General features: G+C 42.0%; 2 protein-coding genes and 1 pseudogene across 5 annotated transcripts in view; 1 reads left to right on the top strand and 2 right to left on the bottom strand.

The window, feature by feature from the left end:
- Positions 1–5,225, bottom strand: part of DLAT (dihydrolipoamide S-acetyltransferase) — a 39,776-nt gene extending 34,551 nt beyond the window's left edge. Inside the window, exons 1-4 of one of the 2 annotated variants that reach the window (XM_004052120.5) lie at positions 4,324–5,225; positions 3,776–3,877; positions 3,094–3,218; positions 2,788–2,941 (exon numbers count right to left, since the gene is read on the bottom strand). In XM_004052120.5, coding sequence (XP_004052168.4) covers positions 2,788–2,941; positions 3,094–3,218; positions 3,776–3,877; positions 4,324–4,602 — 660 coding nt within the window. In that variant the 5' untranslated portion in view covers positions 4,603–5,225. The remainder of the gene's footprint in view (positions 1–2,787; positions 2,942–3,093; positions 3,219–3,775; positions 3,878–4,323) is intronic. The other variant, XM_055355507.1, reaches the window with a different exon arrangement.
- LOC101141581 (peptidyl-prolyl cis-trans isomerase H-like) lies at positions 1,371–1,903 on the top strand (annotated as a pseudogene).
- A 2,276-nt stretch (positions 5,226–7,501) lies between the features above and the next one.
- Positions 7,502–16,414, bottom strand: part of DIXDC1 (DIX domain containing 1) — a 102,778-nt gene continuing 93,865 nt past the window's right edge. For all 3 annotated transcript variants that reach the window (XM_019036656.4, XM_004052115.5, XM_004052116.5), the window contains 3 exons: positions 13,276–13,381; positions 12,188–12,296; positions 7,502–11,117 (listed from right to left, as the gene is read on the bottom strand). In XM_019036656.4, the coding sequence (XP_018892201.1) occupies positions 11,037–11,117; positions 12,188–12,296; positions 13,276–13,381 (296 nt within the window). In that variant the 3' untranslated portion in view covers positions 7,502–11,036. The remainder of the gene's footprint in view (positions 11,118–12,187; positions 12,297–13,275; positions 13,382–16,414) is intronic.

Genomic DNA, 16,414 nt, shown 5'->3' with positions numbered 1-16,414 from the left:
GGCATGGTGGCATGTGCTGCCTGTAGTCACAGCTTCTTTGGGAGGCTGAGGTGGGAGGATGGCTTGAGCCAGGAGGTCAAGGCTGCAGTGAGCTAAGATTGCACCACTGCACTCCAGCCTAGGTGAAGAGTGAGACCCTATCTCAAAAAATAAAATAGCTAGGTGTGGTGGTATGTGCCTGTATTCACACCTACTCAGGAGGCTGAGGCAGGAGAATCGCTTGAACCCAGGAGGCAGAGGTTGCAGTGAGCCGAAATCACGCCACTGAACTCCAGCCTAGGTGATGTAGTGAGACCCTGTTTCAAAAAATAAATACATAAAAATAAAAAACCAGGGGTAAAAAAAGCCCTGTTTTTATAATAGCCATTTCCACCCCAATCAAATCCAAACATCAGAATGCCTATCTAAATGTAAAATTGCTTTACTATTTATATGGCTTGTGTATCCACTGAATTTGGTTTCATTTGCTATCCTCTTTGTCTTCTGTATCTGATTAGCAACAGGATTATGCGGAGAGGAAAATAATTTCAATTGAAGATGTTTCCAGAGAGGGGAAAGTAAGACAAGCCTTAGAAAAAAAATTGTAAGTGCTTTTTTTGTGCAGAATTTGCCATCTTCATCTGCTTCTTAAGAAACAGTGAAGCCAATAATCTCTATACATTATCTTAAAGAATACTATCAGAGATTCAGAATCCAATTCAGTATCTTAAAGAATAATTAAGGTAAAACCCTAACACATGCACACAAAGCTACAGACACAAAGTAGAGGAAAATTAAGTCAGTCTTACATCATGAGATAGAATTTGCCGAACAGCATGTAATACATGTGTGAACTGAACACCTGGCAAAAATCCTAAATGACTGTTACTAACAGACCACGGAGTAGAACATTATTTCCAAAGAAGAAAAAGATTCCTATACAAAAATTTCTACAAATAAACTAGATTAAGGAGAAATGCCAGTCAGAATTATTTAGAAAAGGACGGCTGGATTTTTATCCACTTTTAACATCTAAAGCACACAAATATACAGACGATAACCCTAATACCTAATAAACTGACTTAGTTTCTTAGAAACTGATTTAGTTAGCACAATCAACAGTGATTACATTCACTGCCTTCAACTTTGATGCAACACTATTACATATGTGTATCTTACACTTAATTTTTGTCAGTTTTCTCATTTATTAATACTATTGGACTACTTCACCCACTCTTGGAAAATAGATCACCACACGTCAAAAGAACACCAACTGGGGACTTTCATTCAACAGACAGCACTTGACACCTATGATACAGCTTGGATGTTTGTCCCCTCCAAATCTCATGCTGAAATATGATCCCCCTGACTTCTGTTTCCGGGTCAGAGCCATGGTGGTGGCAACTTCAAGCCCTGCTAACCCCATGGTGTTCTTTGATGTCAGCAATGGCAGTCAGGAAGTTGGCCGCACAAAGATCGAGCTCTCTGCAGACGTTGTGCCTAAGACGACCGAGAACTTTGGGTAGTTCTGCACTAGAGAATTCAGAAAAGATGGGGTTCCAATAGGATACAAAGGAAGCACTTTCCACAGGGTCATAAAGGATTTCATGATTTAGGGTGGAGATTTTGTTAATGGAGATGGTACTGGAGTCACCAGTATTTACCAGGAGACATTTGCAGACGAAAATTTTAAACTTAGACACTCAGCTCCAGGCCTGCTTTCCACGGCAAACAGCGGTCCCAGTATAAATGGCTGTCAGTTCTTTATCACCTGCTGTAAGTGTGACTGGCTGGATGGGAAGCATGTAATGTTTGGAAAAATCACTGATGGACTTCTAGTGATGAGAAAGATTGAGAATGTTCCCACAGGCCCCAAGAATAAGCCCAAACTACTGTGGTGATCTCAAAGTGCAGGGAGATGTAGTCCAGACCAAGACTGAATTAGGCCTTCCCTTCTTCTTGGTGGTATTCTTGAGTAAGATAATCTGGACTGGCCCCTGTGTTTGCTTCCCTGCCTGCTGCTGCCCCATTTGATCAAGAGACCCTGGAAGTATTGGAGATTCAGAATCCAAGACTGTGTAAACAAAGTTTTTTTGTATGTGGAAAAAAAAAAAAGAAATATGATCCCCAATGTTAGAGATGGGGTCTGGTGGGAGGTGTCTGGGTACTGGAGGAGGATCCCTCATGAATGGCTTGCTGCATGCCCCATGGTAATGAGTTAAGGGGAAATCTGATTGCTATAAAGAGCCTGGTACCCACTCCCCACTGTCTCTTGTTCCCTCTCTCATGGGACACACCACCCTTCCCCTTTCCCTTCCAACTTCCACCATGATTGTAAGCTTCCTGAGGCCACAAGAGAAACAGATGCTGGCGCACTGCTTCTTGTACAGCCTGCAGAACCTTGAGCCAAATAAACCTTTTTTCTTTATAAATTACCCAGCCCTAGGTATTTCTTCATGCCAAAGTAAAACAGACTAACACAGCCTGCTATAAACTCTAATTACACAGGAAATAGATGTTAGTAAAAATCATCCTCAAAATCTGTAATGTAATGTTCTCGAATGAAAAGTGCCACGCATTACCCTGTGTACTACACTGAGGCTGAGAAAGGTTACAGGAACTGTTCAAGTTCTTATAACTGGAAATAACAACCAGGAAGAATAGTTGTCAATCTTCATGTTTAAACCTATATACTCCCAAATGACAAGACCTAACCACATTTAATGTCAGTTTCCAAGATGTAGTAGCCATCTATGAAAAAAAGTGTAATAAATCACCTAGAGCAAAAACTCAGAGGCTGAGCCTCACCTGCATGTGAGGGGGATATGAGCTACCAGGAGCCTGAGCAGAAGGTGTAGGTGGCGAAGCAGTGGCAGCAGGGGTTGGTGCTGGGGCCGCTTGTGGGGTAGGTGCTGCTGAGGAATCCAATGTATAATTTTTAAAGGCCTCAATATCCTCAGGCCTAAGGAAGAGAAAGAATGCATAAATATAACAGGCAGATTCAGCTTTCACAAAAGTAGTCTTAAAAAATAATCTTTAACTCCTAATTCTCAATTCTGGGTAAAATACTCCACCAAGCAATGAAGTTCCACAAATTATGAGTGCACTACTCACTTGCCAACTGTGATACAGATGATCGCTCCGATGGGAACATCCCTGGTACCTTCAGCAACAAGTATCTTTGCCATATAACACTCCTCCAGGCTCTCAAATCCAACAGTGGCTTTATCAGTTTCAACCTTTTAACACAAAAAACAGCAGCTCAGGTTTGTACTGTCGGTATGTAGTTTATTAGCTTGTGTCTAGAATTTTTTTTTTTTTCTTTTTGAGACAGAGAGTCTCACTCTGTCACCAAGGCTGGAGTGCAGTGGTGCAATCTCGGCTCATTGCAACCTCCCCCTCCCAGGTTCAAGCGATTATCCTGCCTCAGCCTCCCGAGTAGCTGGGATTACAGGAACAGGCCGCCATGCCCGGCTGATTTTTGTATTTTTAGCAGAGACGGGGTTTCACCATGTTGGCCAGCCTGGCCTTTGTGTCTAGAATTATACAGTTCATGTGGAAGATAAGGCCACTACGACAGATTTCAAAGAAGAAATTACTTTAGAAACGCCTTGGTTAAAATCAATTTGGCCAGCCGCTGACAACTTATCCAACCAATCTTGTCTAACATCAAGTTGTGAAAAACACTTCAGTTTCTTAAACAAAGGGGTAGCTACACATCCAGAAAGTCAATGTTCAGTCAATTAGGCAAAGCCAGTCTCTTCGAACTCATCTCCGTTATTTTAAAACAACTTACCTCTGCAATTAGGTCACCTTCATTGATTTTGTCCCCCTCTTTTTTTTCCCAACGGGCTATGGTGCCTGCCTGCATTGTGGGGGAAAGAGAAGGCAATGGAACCTGGAAAAGAAAAAGAAGAAACATTAAATTTTTTAAGGGCTACCTAACTCTCAGTCTGGCTTAAGATTTCATTCAATTCAATTTCATGCAAAGTGTATACAGTTCCATCGCACATTGGGAACTAGGGATGCCAAGGGAGTTCCTGTCCACGAGAAGTTAGTAATTTCCAGTGACAGGCTTTCTCCTCCACAGTCCTGTGGGTCTGACAAAGCATGAACCTCGGCAGATATTCTGCATACAGCCCCAGTCTTGAAGCTCTCCTTTCAATGAAATAGATCATGAGAGGGACGCTAAGGAGCTACAGCAAAGCCAACTATTGGACAAAGGGCCAAAGCAGATACTGGGAATGGGTGGAGGATCAGTGAGGCCTCTCAGGGAGGATCTTGCAGGCATCCAGTCAGCTCTGAAGGACAACGGGGTCCCGAGAAGGGGGGTCTAGGGCTCACCTTCTGATGCGGGGGAAGACTGTAATAGCGGCGGCCGGGCGACCCCAAAAGCTGCAGCAGTAAGCGGTTCCGCGGCGTGGCCCCAGAACTGGGGGTCCAGCCGCACAGTGCCCGGACCCCGCCATACCCTGTAGTCACGCTGTTGCGACGAGCGGGAGCCGGGCCAGATCGCGAGGTCACTCGTGGAGTTCCGGGTACCTCCTGCAAGGCCGTCCACCGAGCCTCGAGTCCCGCCCACGGGGCTACATTCTGAGCCCGTCGCGCACAGACGCGCCACATAGTGCCACCAACCCCCCACACCCCAAAACCAACGCCGTCTCCGGAGTGACCTCTCCAAGAGTAGCGGCGTTGCCGTCAGCCACGCCGCACAGCCGCACGTTGTCGTAAAATGGTTCCCGCAGGTTTACTCCACCCGCTCCCCAGGCCAGAAATGCGCGGCACGCACGCTCTTTCTCTACGGAGCGGGGACGAGGGGCACTACGGGGCAGGAGTGTTCCAGAGGGGCCTATGCGGGCGCAAGTTTGGGAGAAATAACAGACGGAAAGGGGTGGAAAGTGGTAGGGCTCTAGGGGAGGCATCCGAAAGGGTGAGACGGAGCCTAAGAGACGGCAAGGGCACGACCGAGGGGGAGGGGCCTAAAAAGGCGCAGAGACGCGGGTTAATTGCGGCCGAGTGGCCTGAGAGTCTGGGCCGAGGGGCGTGGCCAAGCTTCCTGGAAAAGCTGGAAGTGAGCCCGGGAACTGGCTAGGGCAGTGGGAGCCTCAGGCCAAAGGGCGGGGGTCTTGGAGCGCTGGGGTGGTGAAGGAGCCAGGAACCGCCCGCGAGGGAATCGAGGGGTCCGGCGTGGTGACCTCTGCTTCTGCGCATCCGAAGGGGGATGGACTGGGCCGCGCCCCGCGCAGGCTGTACTGGTTGCAAAGATTTCGTTTCAGGTTTGTAGCCCAAGTGGAAAGTGGAGTGAACAGGTGTTCCACCCAGCCAAGTGGTACGAAAGGCAGCCCAGAGGAAGATACATTCCCGCATTCATGTATACTGTAGCAAGATTAAGCATATTCCCTGTATGAAGATATAGGTTTACAAAACAGGTTTGTGTTGCTCCCTAATACCACAGAATTCTTTTAAGTAACCAAAAGCTTCGTTATGTTTCAAATGTTTGAAAAACTTAATTGTAAGCCGTTGAAGGCACGAAGAGTGTCTGCGTGGTTCTTCCATGTAGCCCCAGAGCTTAATATCCAGTAAATAGCGGGGGCTGAATGTATGTCTTTTGAATCAATGAATAAAAAGTCATCTACACATTTTGTTAGGCACGCTTCTCTTGTAAAGTTGTCTTTTAATTAGAAAACATATCGTTTCTGAACTGAAGGTGACATTAGATAAGGAGGAAGCATGTGCTGTGTATCACCGCCTCCCCCCTGTAGAGATGGTTAGAGAACACCAAGAACGCAAGAAGAAGTTGGAGGGAAAAAACTTAAAACAAGATTTTAGCCAGGAGCGGTGGTGCATGCCTGTAGTCCCAGCAATGCTTGAGAGGCTGAGGTGGGGGAATCATTTGAGTCCAAGAGTTTGAGACCAGCCTGGGCAACATAATGAGACTCCCATCTGTTAAAAAAAAAAAAAAAAAAAAAAATGGGGGCTAATCTTGCTAACAATTAATTTGGAAAAGTAAAACAGATTGGATGTACTATTTCATGCCTACTTAAATTGGAATGTTTAAGCAGGTACAGCTGTCTATCAGAATAATATGTAAGCAATATAATTGAGAAATATAAAATTTCCAGATTGAATGAAAAGGCATATTTTAAATAATATGAAGAGAGCAATTATATTGTTACAATTATGTACAACTTATGAATTAACAATTGGAAGAAGCAATGGAAGAATAATTGTAATTACTGAAAGGACTTATTACTATTATTTGGGGATGGAGTCTCACTCTGTCTCCCAGGCTGGAGTGCAGTGGCATGATCCCGGCTCACTGCAACCTCCACCTCCCAGGTTCAAGCGATTCTCCTGCCTCAGCCTCCCGAGTGCTGGGATTACAGGTACGTGCCACCATGCCCAGCTAATTTTGTGTTTTTAGTAGATACGGGGTTTCACCATGTTAGTCATGCTGGTCTCAAACTTCTGACTTCAGGTGATCCACCTGCCTCGGCCTCCCAAAGTGCTGAGATTACAGGCGCGAGCCACCATGCCCGCCCAGGACTTATAAATTATTATAAAAATGTTTTTGAGTTGGCTAAAATATCTTGCTGCTTTTGCTGCATTTGAACTTAATAACTGGATCTAAATTAGCCTTTGGTATAAAGTATGAGGTGATCTTCAGGATCTGCTGTGCACTTAGGTATGCTTGCTTAAACCCTGTTTTGCATTTTTCAAAGAATAGCGAGTTCGTGTCTTGAATATACTTTTGACTTAAGTGTAGTTAAATTATAGGAATGCATAGCTCAAACAGTCCAGAGATGGCAAGCTTACCCCAGAGGTGGGCTAGGAATGCTTAGGTTTCTCAAATCAGTCCTGAGAGAACAAGCTTGAATTCCACTAAACAGACTGGATAAAGGAAATTATGGAAAAGGAGACTCAAGACTCAAAGGTTTGAAATAGAGATACTTAAGAGAATGGTGATATCACTGATACTGAGAGAAAGAGAAATTAGTTGGTAGTGAAAGATTTTGAGTTATGTACATATTTAATTTTAACATAATGGGATAGCCAATTAATAGTTGAAAATACGTAATTGGAAGTCAAATGAAGGCACTCAGGGATAAAGAATTTAATATAGCAAACATTTAAGATGAATTGATAAGAGGCATTTAAGAGGCAGCTTTCAAATGATCTGGGAATTCTGGTCATTTTAAATATACATTTCTGAAAGAGTTCTTAATGCTTGCATACTGACTTTTGTCATAGAGTTTATACTCTCGGGTTCTTATTTGTTTGCATGTTTACATATAATTTCAAAATAAGTGCTAAATAAATTGTCCTTGATAATAGCCTATGTGCTTACATGGAAATACTAATTGTAAAATATCTGTAGCAATAAAGTAATTCTTATCTCCACTCCACATAGTGAGTAAACATGCTACCAGGGAGATCACTTGAGGAAATTTGCTTTCACTAAATGTAAATGGCTTTATTGATTAATCTCATCAGTAAACGCAAGTGAAAATCATTAATGATATTTAGTTTGCAAACTCCATTTTATTCATGGTTTGTGGTTTTTTAAATTAGTTCACAAATCTGGTACATACCGGCAGATAAAACTGGTTATCACTTTGATAATCAGAAGCCTCTGGTGTAACATAGTCTTCATGAAAACATATTGTAAAACAGGGGGAATACACAGTAATAATCTCTTTGAAAGCAATGGCTGTAAACATCCATGTTTCTAAGAAAATATAACTTTACATATATATGTATTTTAAGCAAGCTATACCTCTTACATAAATTCAGACAGTAGAAGGAGTGTGCAATCATAATGCTTATTTTATGGAAACAGTGAAAATAATTTTAATTATGACCTAAATGCTTTTAAGTAATTAAAGTCCTCTTGAATTGGATGTATAGTATAAAGATATTTTCCCTAATTTGCAACCATCCTGGTCAAAAAGAGCTGAAAAGTTGGTCAGTAAGTAGAAGTGCCATTACCAAGTAAGTTTAATACAAATTCTTCAAATTTAAAAATGTAAAAATTGTAAAGTATCCCAATCCCCCCAGCTAATTTAGGGAACTGAGCAAGAAGAGAACATTCTTCAGTTTTTAAATGACTTTTTTTTTTTTTTTTTGGAGATGGGGTCCTGCTCTGTAGCCTAGGCTAGAGTGCAGTGGCATGATCAGCTCACTGCAACCTCAAACTCCTGGGCTCAAGCAATCTTCCCACCTCAACCTCCTGAGTAGCTGGGACTACAGGTGTGTGCCACCATCCCCAGCTACTTTTATAATAAAATTTCTATGTAGAGACGGAGTCTTCCTATGTTGCCCAGGCTGGTCTTGAACTCCTGGGCTCAAGCAGTCTTCCTGCCTCGGCCTCCCAAAGTGCTGGAATTACAGGCATGAGCCACCACACTCAGCCTTAAATGAAGATTTTGTAAGGAATTGAGCATTCAACTAAACTCGTTTTTGTGAGATGGTCATTTTGTTTTAACCTAACATGGTTTAGAGATTATTTTATGAACTCTAAGCATTCTGGTTCCTCAGTTTTCTCAAAGAAAGAGAACTTTAGCAAGTAGCAGGACAAGCTACCCCACACCAATGCCACCAGGGGACAATACTATGAATAAGTCAGGAGGCCTCCTAGAATGCAGCCAAGTAGGAAACTGTTCCAAACAGAATCAGTCTTGCATACTTCTGCTCAGAAGGCTCCTCTCGCTTTGGAAACTGGAATGAGGATCACCAACAGGATCCTCATTTTACACAGGAGTTATGAGAGGTACATCCTCTAGCAGAGATGCTTGGTCATTACCTGTGGTACATGAGATTACCGAGCTAAAAGGGAAAAAAAAGATCTTAATGTTCTCCCATGAACTCAACTTAAGCTTTTTATGGAGGCACTGAGGCCATGCAGCTCCTTTTCCAAAAGACACAGATAAAAGCCAAATAAGGTAGAGGACTTTGGAAATTTTCTCTGAAAAGTTAAATTCCACATAATAGTAAGACTGTTTGCTGAGAGAAAACTGACAAGTAAAAACTGGTTTAAGAGACAGACATTCAAGACAAACTGTATTGGAAATACAATAATGAATTTTGGCCTGATACCCCTCATGCTGTCTTATAGCAAAACACTAAAATTCATGCAACAGAGAAATTGGTGACATGAGGACTTTTTCTCCAGACTTCCTGGGGAAAAACTGTGAGAATATACCTTTTTCTTCTGTTTGCTTTCGAAATGCATTCTTTCTTTTGCTGACTTTCCCAAACTTTCCCAGTCGTTTCTGATGAAAAATTCTTCAATAGGAAAAGACCAGGTAAACTTACATGAAAGACATCAAGTATCTTTTGAGCTCCTTCTCTCTGCCAGAGGAGCAATCAACTGGATTACACAAAACTACCTTCACAACTAAAACAGGTAGAATTGGAACAGGAATTAGTTGTCATTAGTATACTCGTAATAAAATAAAGCTTGTTCTGAAACCACAAGGGGTGGTAAGAAGAGACTGTATAAAAGCTACTGGGTTCTCTAGAAAATGGATACAGTATACAGAATGTGAGAAGATACAGAACTCACACTCCAGTTATAAAAATAGACATGGTCCTCAGACAAAAAGCAAATGAGTACAAAAGAATTCTCCAAACGTGAACTATTTTTAAAAGATACATCTATATAAAACAACAAGATGTCATCTCAGAGCTCCAAAGAGTAGTTTGTTGAAATGGCTGAAAAGGGGAGATGAATTGGAGACAAGAACCCAGAACAGATGGGTCCTACTCTTGTGTTTGGCAGTGTACATTGGAGGTCACAGGCAGACAGACTGCTTTTGGTAATACATATATAAATAATAATGGCTGACTGGTTGATGGTGCTTGATGGATGAATGAGAAAACCCAGGTTATCAAATAATCTCGGTAGTTGAACTGTTAGCTTCTTCACTTGACAATGTTGCACATCAGAAATGATTCTAGGTTTTTTTTTACCCAGAATGATCCCTGCGATTCACAACTCATGCTCCACGCCCCATGGTTTCTATTGTGCCCTAAAGGATCAGCCTAGACTAATACATAAATAGAAAATAACTCTGGCCTTGAAATGAGGGGAGACAAGTACTTCATGCTCAGTACTTATAAATCACAAAGAAATGCTGAAATTAATGGTCTGTCTCCTTTTACTACAAAGGAGATGCCATGAGTTAAAGTCATGAAACAAAGAAAGTCAAAAAGATATGGGTAGCAGCACCTTTCCATACCCGCCTGGATTTTCAAGGAGCTTTTCACTCCTTATGCCTTTCAAACAAAAGTTCATCAGTCTGAAGAAAAAGAAATGGCTCTAAAGTTAGAGTCCCCAGAGAAAACTAACAGTACATGAAATAGGCCCTATGTGGGCAAAAGGACAAGCTGCAGAACCAGTTAAGACAGAAGAGGCAGCCCGAGGTCTTACTAAATTACAGTTTTAGCATAGTGTAGCACAATATGGGCAGCCCTTTTTCCATCCAAGCAACAATTCAGCACCATCCACGTCTGGTTCAAAAGATTACTGAAGACTGGGCTTTCATCTTTGGTACCACCTCATGAGTTATTCTTGGTTTGCAGTAGGTTCAAAGAAACAGAAAAGCTGGTACCTTTGCCTTGTCTGTGAGTACAAACGCTGGGACTCTGATTGCTGCAACCACTGAGGCCAATTAAAATAATACTGTAACACACAGGAATGATGCATCCAATTCCTAGTTTCCAGATAATAGCAGCCATGCCCCTACAGAGGCGGGATCATCCATCCCCATCGTTTAAGGCCTTCGGTTTGTTGTCCTCAGAGTAGAATAGAACACTGTGTTCCCACGGACAAGGAACTCCAGATGAACCCATGGTCTACATTTGGACAGAATTTTAAGTACCAGATATGCCAGGCACAGAAATAGGACTGACCTGTGGCCATCATGCTTGGAGAAGCTTCTGTTTTGGCATACAAACTAGAAACTTCTTAGTGTATTCTGGTTTTAGTTCCCTTTCCTGAGTGAAGCAGCCAGGGAGTGACCAGGTTCCATAAGCCCTCAATCTGATACTTGGCATTAATTCTCTCCATGGTCTTCTTCCACCCAAGCTACAATTTTCCCTTCCCATCCAGGGATGGCATCATCATCATGGAAAATCTAGAGAAAAAAACAAAAAGCCACAGTGAAAAAACAGGGAATCTCACTCACTAAACAGTTGCTGCTAATAAAAATAAGACCTCAACCATGTAGAAGAAAGCCTTGAGTTAAGAGTCTATGTCCTTTTGGTCTTGTCCCCAGAACTGCAACTGATATTTTATTTTTTTCTTAGATCCACATCTATGAAATGGTTTTAAAAAATCCCTGATACTACTTTGCTCATAGAGATTTGTAAGAATTAATAAATTACCAGTCACAAAGTACTTTGGGCTTCTTAGAGGAAAGATGTAGTGTTAAGTATTTTAAAAATGAGAAAGTGGAAAATTTAGTTACCAGGCAATGTAAAGAAAGGGTGGGGAAAAAAGACTCATTTTAACACATTTCTCAGATGCAGTTATTTTCATTAATTCATTCAACTCATTTCCTAAGCCACTAATAAAACAGGGTTACTAAAACATTTCACTGAGGAAATGTTTACAAAATAAAATTTTACTTTCTCTATAATAACTTTTTTCATTCTGTAACTGCAGTGAATGCACTTGTAATACTATATAACCCAGAACTGTATTCCCCCAAAAGTCTGTCTTTGACAAATGGATTATAAAGAGACACGTAGGCTAAGAAAATACTTACTCAAGGAGTTGGGCATAAGCATACATAACTCCCTAGAAGTTCCTTGATTTCATTATGAGAAATACACAGTTCCATATATCCATGCGTGTTTATTTTGCTCTACATAGGAAGCAAGAAGTTTTCTAAGATTTGGCTGCAGATGGAAAATTATTTATTGTCTTAGGTTCTTTATTTTCCCTAACAAAATAATTTAAAATAAAAATTATATCCAAGTTCTCAGTCAAATGATGAAGTCCTACAACTAAAGAACCTATCAGCATCTTGGACTATTCTATGACCACTTGTCTAGAGTAACCAGACCATGGTCTGAGGCTCTGGCAAATTCTTCTGACCTAGTCAGGGAACTCATGTACTTCTGGACACTAGTGCTTGAACAGGAGGCTTCAGGGTTCAGAAAGGACCAATAATACCATAAAGACTCCCCACAGATTCTTTACCTCCTCTTTGACAGTGCCAAACTCAGGATCCAGTGCTTTGAAGTGATACCGGTGATTTCCTTCCCGATCAATAGCTGCTTTAAAATCCTTTAACGTCACCTCCTCCAACCTGCAACACAAGGAGAGAGCACTAAAATAGACTGTTGATCAATAGCTGGAAAGATAAGATGTTAACTTTAAACACAGCCCCCTGCCAAAGTCAATAAGCAGAAATAGCCCCTTGTTAGGTCACTGCCCCGATAACCCAGATGACTAAAACAGCAGAGGCTGGAGAACCAGTCATCACTAGGGAATGAAAACAGTATTAAATATGGGGTGATGTGAGAATTTAAAATTGACTTATTGCTTCAGAAGCCAAATCACTTTTCTCTGGAAATAAGATATAAAGTCCCTGAAATAAAATTTGTTGAATAACCATAAATATATCAAAGTTCTCTTGATTTTCTTCTTTGCTACAATATCCCGATTCTCTAGGATGGTAGAATCAAATCAAGTATCATGATCTTTATCCCTCTATCTTTAGGAAGCTGGCTTCTAACCCAGACTAAATAAGCAGACTAAGTAAGAAAAATCCTATAACCTCTCTCAATAGTTGGTTGCAGAGTTTAAATATTTTTATTTCAAAACCATTTCCCTTAAAAGGAAGCACATTAACTTTCTGGAAGGTTTTGGACATAATTTCTCAATAGGGATTAGCTGCAGTCATTGAATAGTAACAAAGATCAATTAGTCATAGTCCTGGAGTGAGTGCCAGGCTGCAATCCATTGTATCAGCAGGAGCTATTTTGAACACTTAAAAAAAAAAAAAAGATTTTCCCAAATGCAGAGCCATATTTGCATAGTTATCAGGATTGGAAGTACTATTATTGTACCTGTATCTAGTAGTAGATCATGACTTGTCCTTTATAATACCACTGAATAGTGGCAAAGCTGAAACTAGAATCTGTCTCTCTGGCTTATCTCACTATAGTGAGATCTCACTATACTGCTTCTCAAACACCTTTCAGCTGCTCATGTGGGCAGTAACTAATGAGGTTCTGCCTTCCTTTCCTTCTTTACAGTGAAATACAATGATCCCAGAATCTCACCTCTTTGGTATATTGACCATGAAGGGCGTAAGTGACCGGTCAGTGAAATAGAGCACTTTAGTACAGGTGCTGCTGACAGTTGGAGAGCTCTGTGAGTGAGGCAACTCTACAATCAGAAAGAGACTGTGGTTAGAACATTCATTTGCTCTAAACCAGCCATCTGCAGTTATTCAAAGTGTCCCGGGAGAACAAAGCTGCCTGAGGTCACAGCCCACAGCTCTCACACCCTTGCCAAACACAATGTCCATATGCTATGGTTGCCTAGGACCACGAGGACAAGACTTGCTTCAGACATGGAAACGATCGCGAGGACTCATCACTCCTCACTCGTAGGGGAACAGCAACTGATATGACAGGTATCGTTGTTAAAGATCAAAAAAGGACAGAGAAGCATGGGAAGATTTCAGCCAGGCAGCGTAGACACAGAGCAGAAGCTGTAGACTCTGCCAATATTTAGGTTTTGGAGGTCCGTAGTAGAGAATCCTCATGTGACTCATAGAAAGAAAAACCGATAGGAACAAGAACCACAGAAGCAAAGCAACCTTAGAAACTCAGATCCCAAGGGGCTTATGCTCCCAGTCTAAAAGGTACAGAACCTTAGCAACTTAAGATCTATAGTGTTGATGCCATGGTCTTTAACACAGGTTTGTTGATAAACTTTTTTTTTTTTTTTTTTAAGACAGGGTCTCGCCGGGCGTGGTGGCTCACGCCTGTATTTCCCAACACTTTGGGAGGCCGAGGGGGGTGGATCACGAGGTCAGGAGTTCAAGAACAGCCTGGCCAACATGGTGAAACCCCATCTCTACTAAAAATACAAAAATTAGCTGGGCATGGTGGCACATGCCTGTAATCCCAGTTACTTGGGAGGCTGAGGCAGAGAACTGCTTGAACCTGGGAGGTTGAGGTTGCAGTGAGCCGAGATCGTGACATTGCACTCCAGCCTGGGTGACAGAGTGAGACTCCGTCCCTGCCGCAAAAAAAAGAAAAAAAAAGACAGCGTCTCGCTCTGTTGCCCAGGCTGGAGTGCAGTGGTGCAATCTCAGCTCACTGCAACCTCCACCTCCCAGGTTTAAGTCATTCTCGTGCCTCAGCCTCCCGAGTAGCTGGGATAACAGGTGTGTGCCACCACGCCCAGCTAATTTTTGTATTTTTAGTAGAGACAAGGTTTTGCCATGTTGGCCAGGCTGGTCTGGAACTCCCTGCCTCAAGTAATCCACCCACCTTGGCCTCCCAAACTGTTGGGATTACAGGCGTGGGCCACTGCACCTGGACTGTCTCTACCTTTTAAAAAGGTACTTTTGGAAAAGTATAAGTCCTTGTAATTATGACTTTCATAGGAGAAATGACCAATCAGAACCTTTTATCAAAGATTAATAATTAGACTGTTACTAAAATATCTCCTGCTATTCCACCTATACTGATCTTCCTTTTAACTTATTCTAGGCATTCAGATTGGCAGCCACAGAACAGTAGTTCTGGGAGGGGGTTTAAAATAAGGAGTATGAAGGATGAATTAATAGAGGGGAAAAAGACAAAGGAACTTCCCCTCTTTGAACAGAAATGGCATTCAGTCTGTTTTCAGAGTTTTTCTTCAAAGAATGCTAATTGGCCAGGCGCGGTGGCTCATGCCTGTAATCCTAGCACTTTGGGAGGCCAAGGTGGGCGGATTGCCTGAGCTCAGGAGTTTGAGACCAGCCTGGGCAACATGGTGAAACCCCGTCTCTACTAAAATACAGAAAATTAGCCAGGCATGGTGGCATGTGCCTGTAGTCCCAGCTACCTGGGAGGCTGAGGCAGGAGAATCGCTTGAACCCGGGAGGCAGAGGTTGCAGTGAGCCGAGATCGAGCCACTGCACTCCAGCCTTGGTGACAAAGTGAAACTCTGTCTCCAAAAAAAAAAAAAAAGAATGCCAATTATTGTAACCTACATGCCATAATTCTCCTTTGCCCCAGCATCTAGCACAGTGCCCAGCACACAGTGGTTGTTGAATAAATAAAATACTCACTTTTAACATTAAAGCTATATATTTAATCATTCATTCAACAAACATTTATTACCTACTGTGTGTTCGATTTGAGAATATAAAAATAAACTATATGTGGTCTCCAACCTCCCAAGAGTTTATCATTTAGTATGGATGATGGATACAATTACAAATAATTACAATACACTAAAATCAGATTTCTACAAGCTGTATTGGAAGACTGAAGATGGTGAGGTTAATTCCACCTGGAACAGGTCAGGAAGGGCCCATGGTTGGAGAGTCCTTTTTAAAAGCACCTTTTAAAAATCACGAGATACAAAAGTTGAAAAGAGTATTCCAAGAAGAGGGAAGGACAGGTGCAGAAGCATGAAATGGGATCATATATTTACAAAACTGTAGGTGAATTAGTAAGGCTGGAGCATAATGAATACATTGGGAAGTTGTGAGGTAATTAAGTAGGCAGCAGCCAGATCACAAAAGACTCTGACAGGGTAAGAGTTCAAGATGTTAGTCTTAAGCTATGGAAAGTTACTAAAAGGTAGTGATATGATTAGACTGGCATTTTAGAAAAGTTGATCTCGCAGCAAAGTATGGATTGGATGGGACAAACTGGAAGCTAGAAATCCTGTGCAGTAGTTTGGGTGTTTGTCCCCCAACACCTCATGTTGAAAGTTGATCCCCAATGTTGGAGGTGGGGCCTAATGGGAAGTGTTTGGGTCATGGAGGCAGATTCCTCAAGACTAGATTAATGCCCTCCTTGGGGAGGAGGAGTGAGTACTCACCCATTAGTTCCCACAAAACTGCTTGTTTAAAAGAGCCTGGCACCTCCCTCCACTCTCTTGCTTCCTCTCTCCATGTAATCTCAGCACATGCCAACTCCCATTTGCCTTCTGCCGTGAGTGAAAGCCGATTGAGGCTTTCACCAGATGCCCAACTTTCCAGCCAGCAGAATTGTGAGCCAAACAAACCTCTTTTCCTCCTAAGTTACCTAGCCTCAGGTATTCCTTTATGGCAACACTCAACTGACTAAGACATCCTGTTAAGAGGCAATAAAAACAATCTGACACATGATGATAGGAAAGATGTAGCCCTGGAGCCAGAGAAGGGATGAATTTGAAAGACCTTTAGAAAGTCAAAGTCTTAGTACTAGGGAT

This window comes from Gorilla gorilla, chromosome 9, assembly GCF_029281585.2.
Source record: "Gorilla gorilla gorilla isolate KB3781 chromosome 9, NHGRI_mGorGor1-v2.1_pri, whole genome shotgun sequence".
NCBI classification, from domain to species: Eukaryota; Metazoa; Chordata; class Mammalia; order Primates; family Hominidae; genus Gorilla; species Gorilla gorilla.
This window is presented reverse-complemented; position numbering and strand designations above follow the sequence as displayed.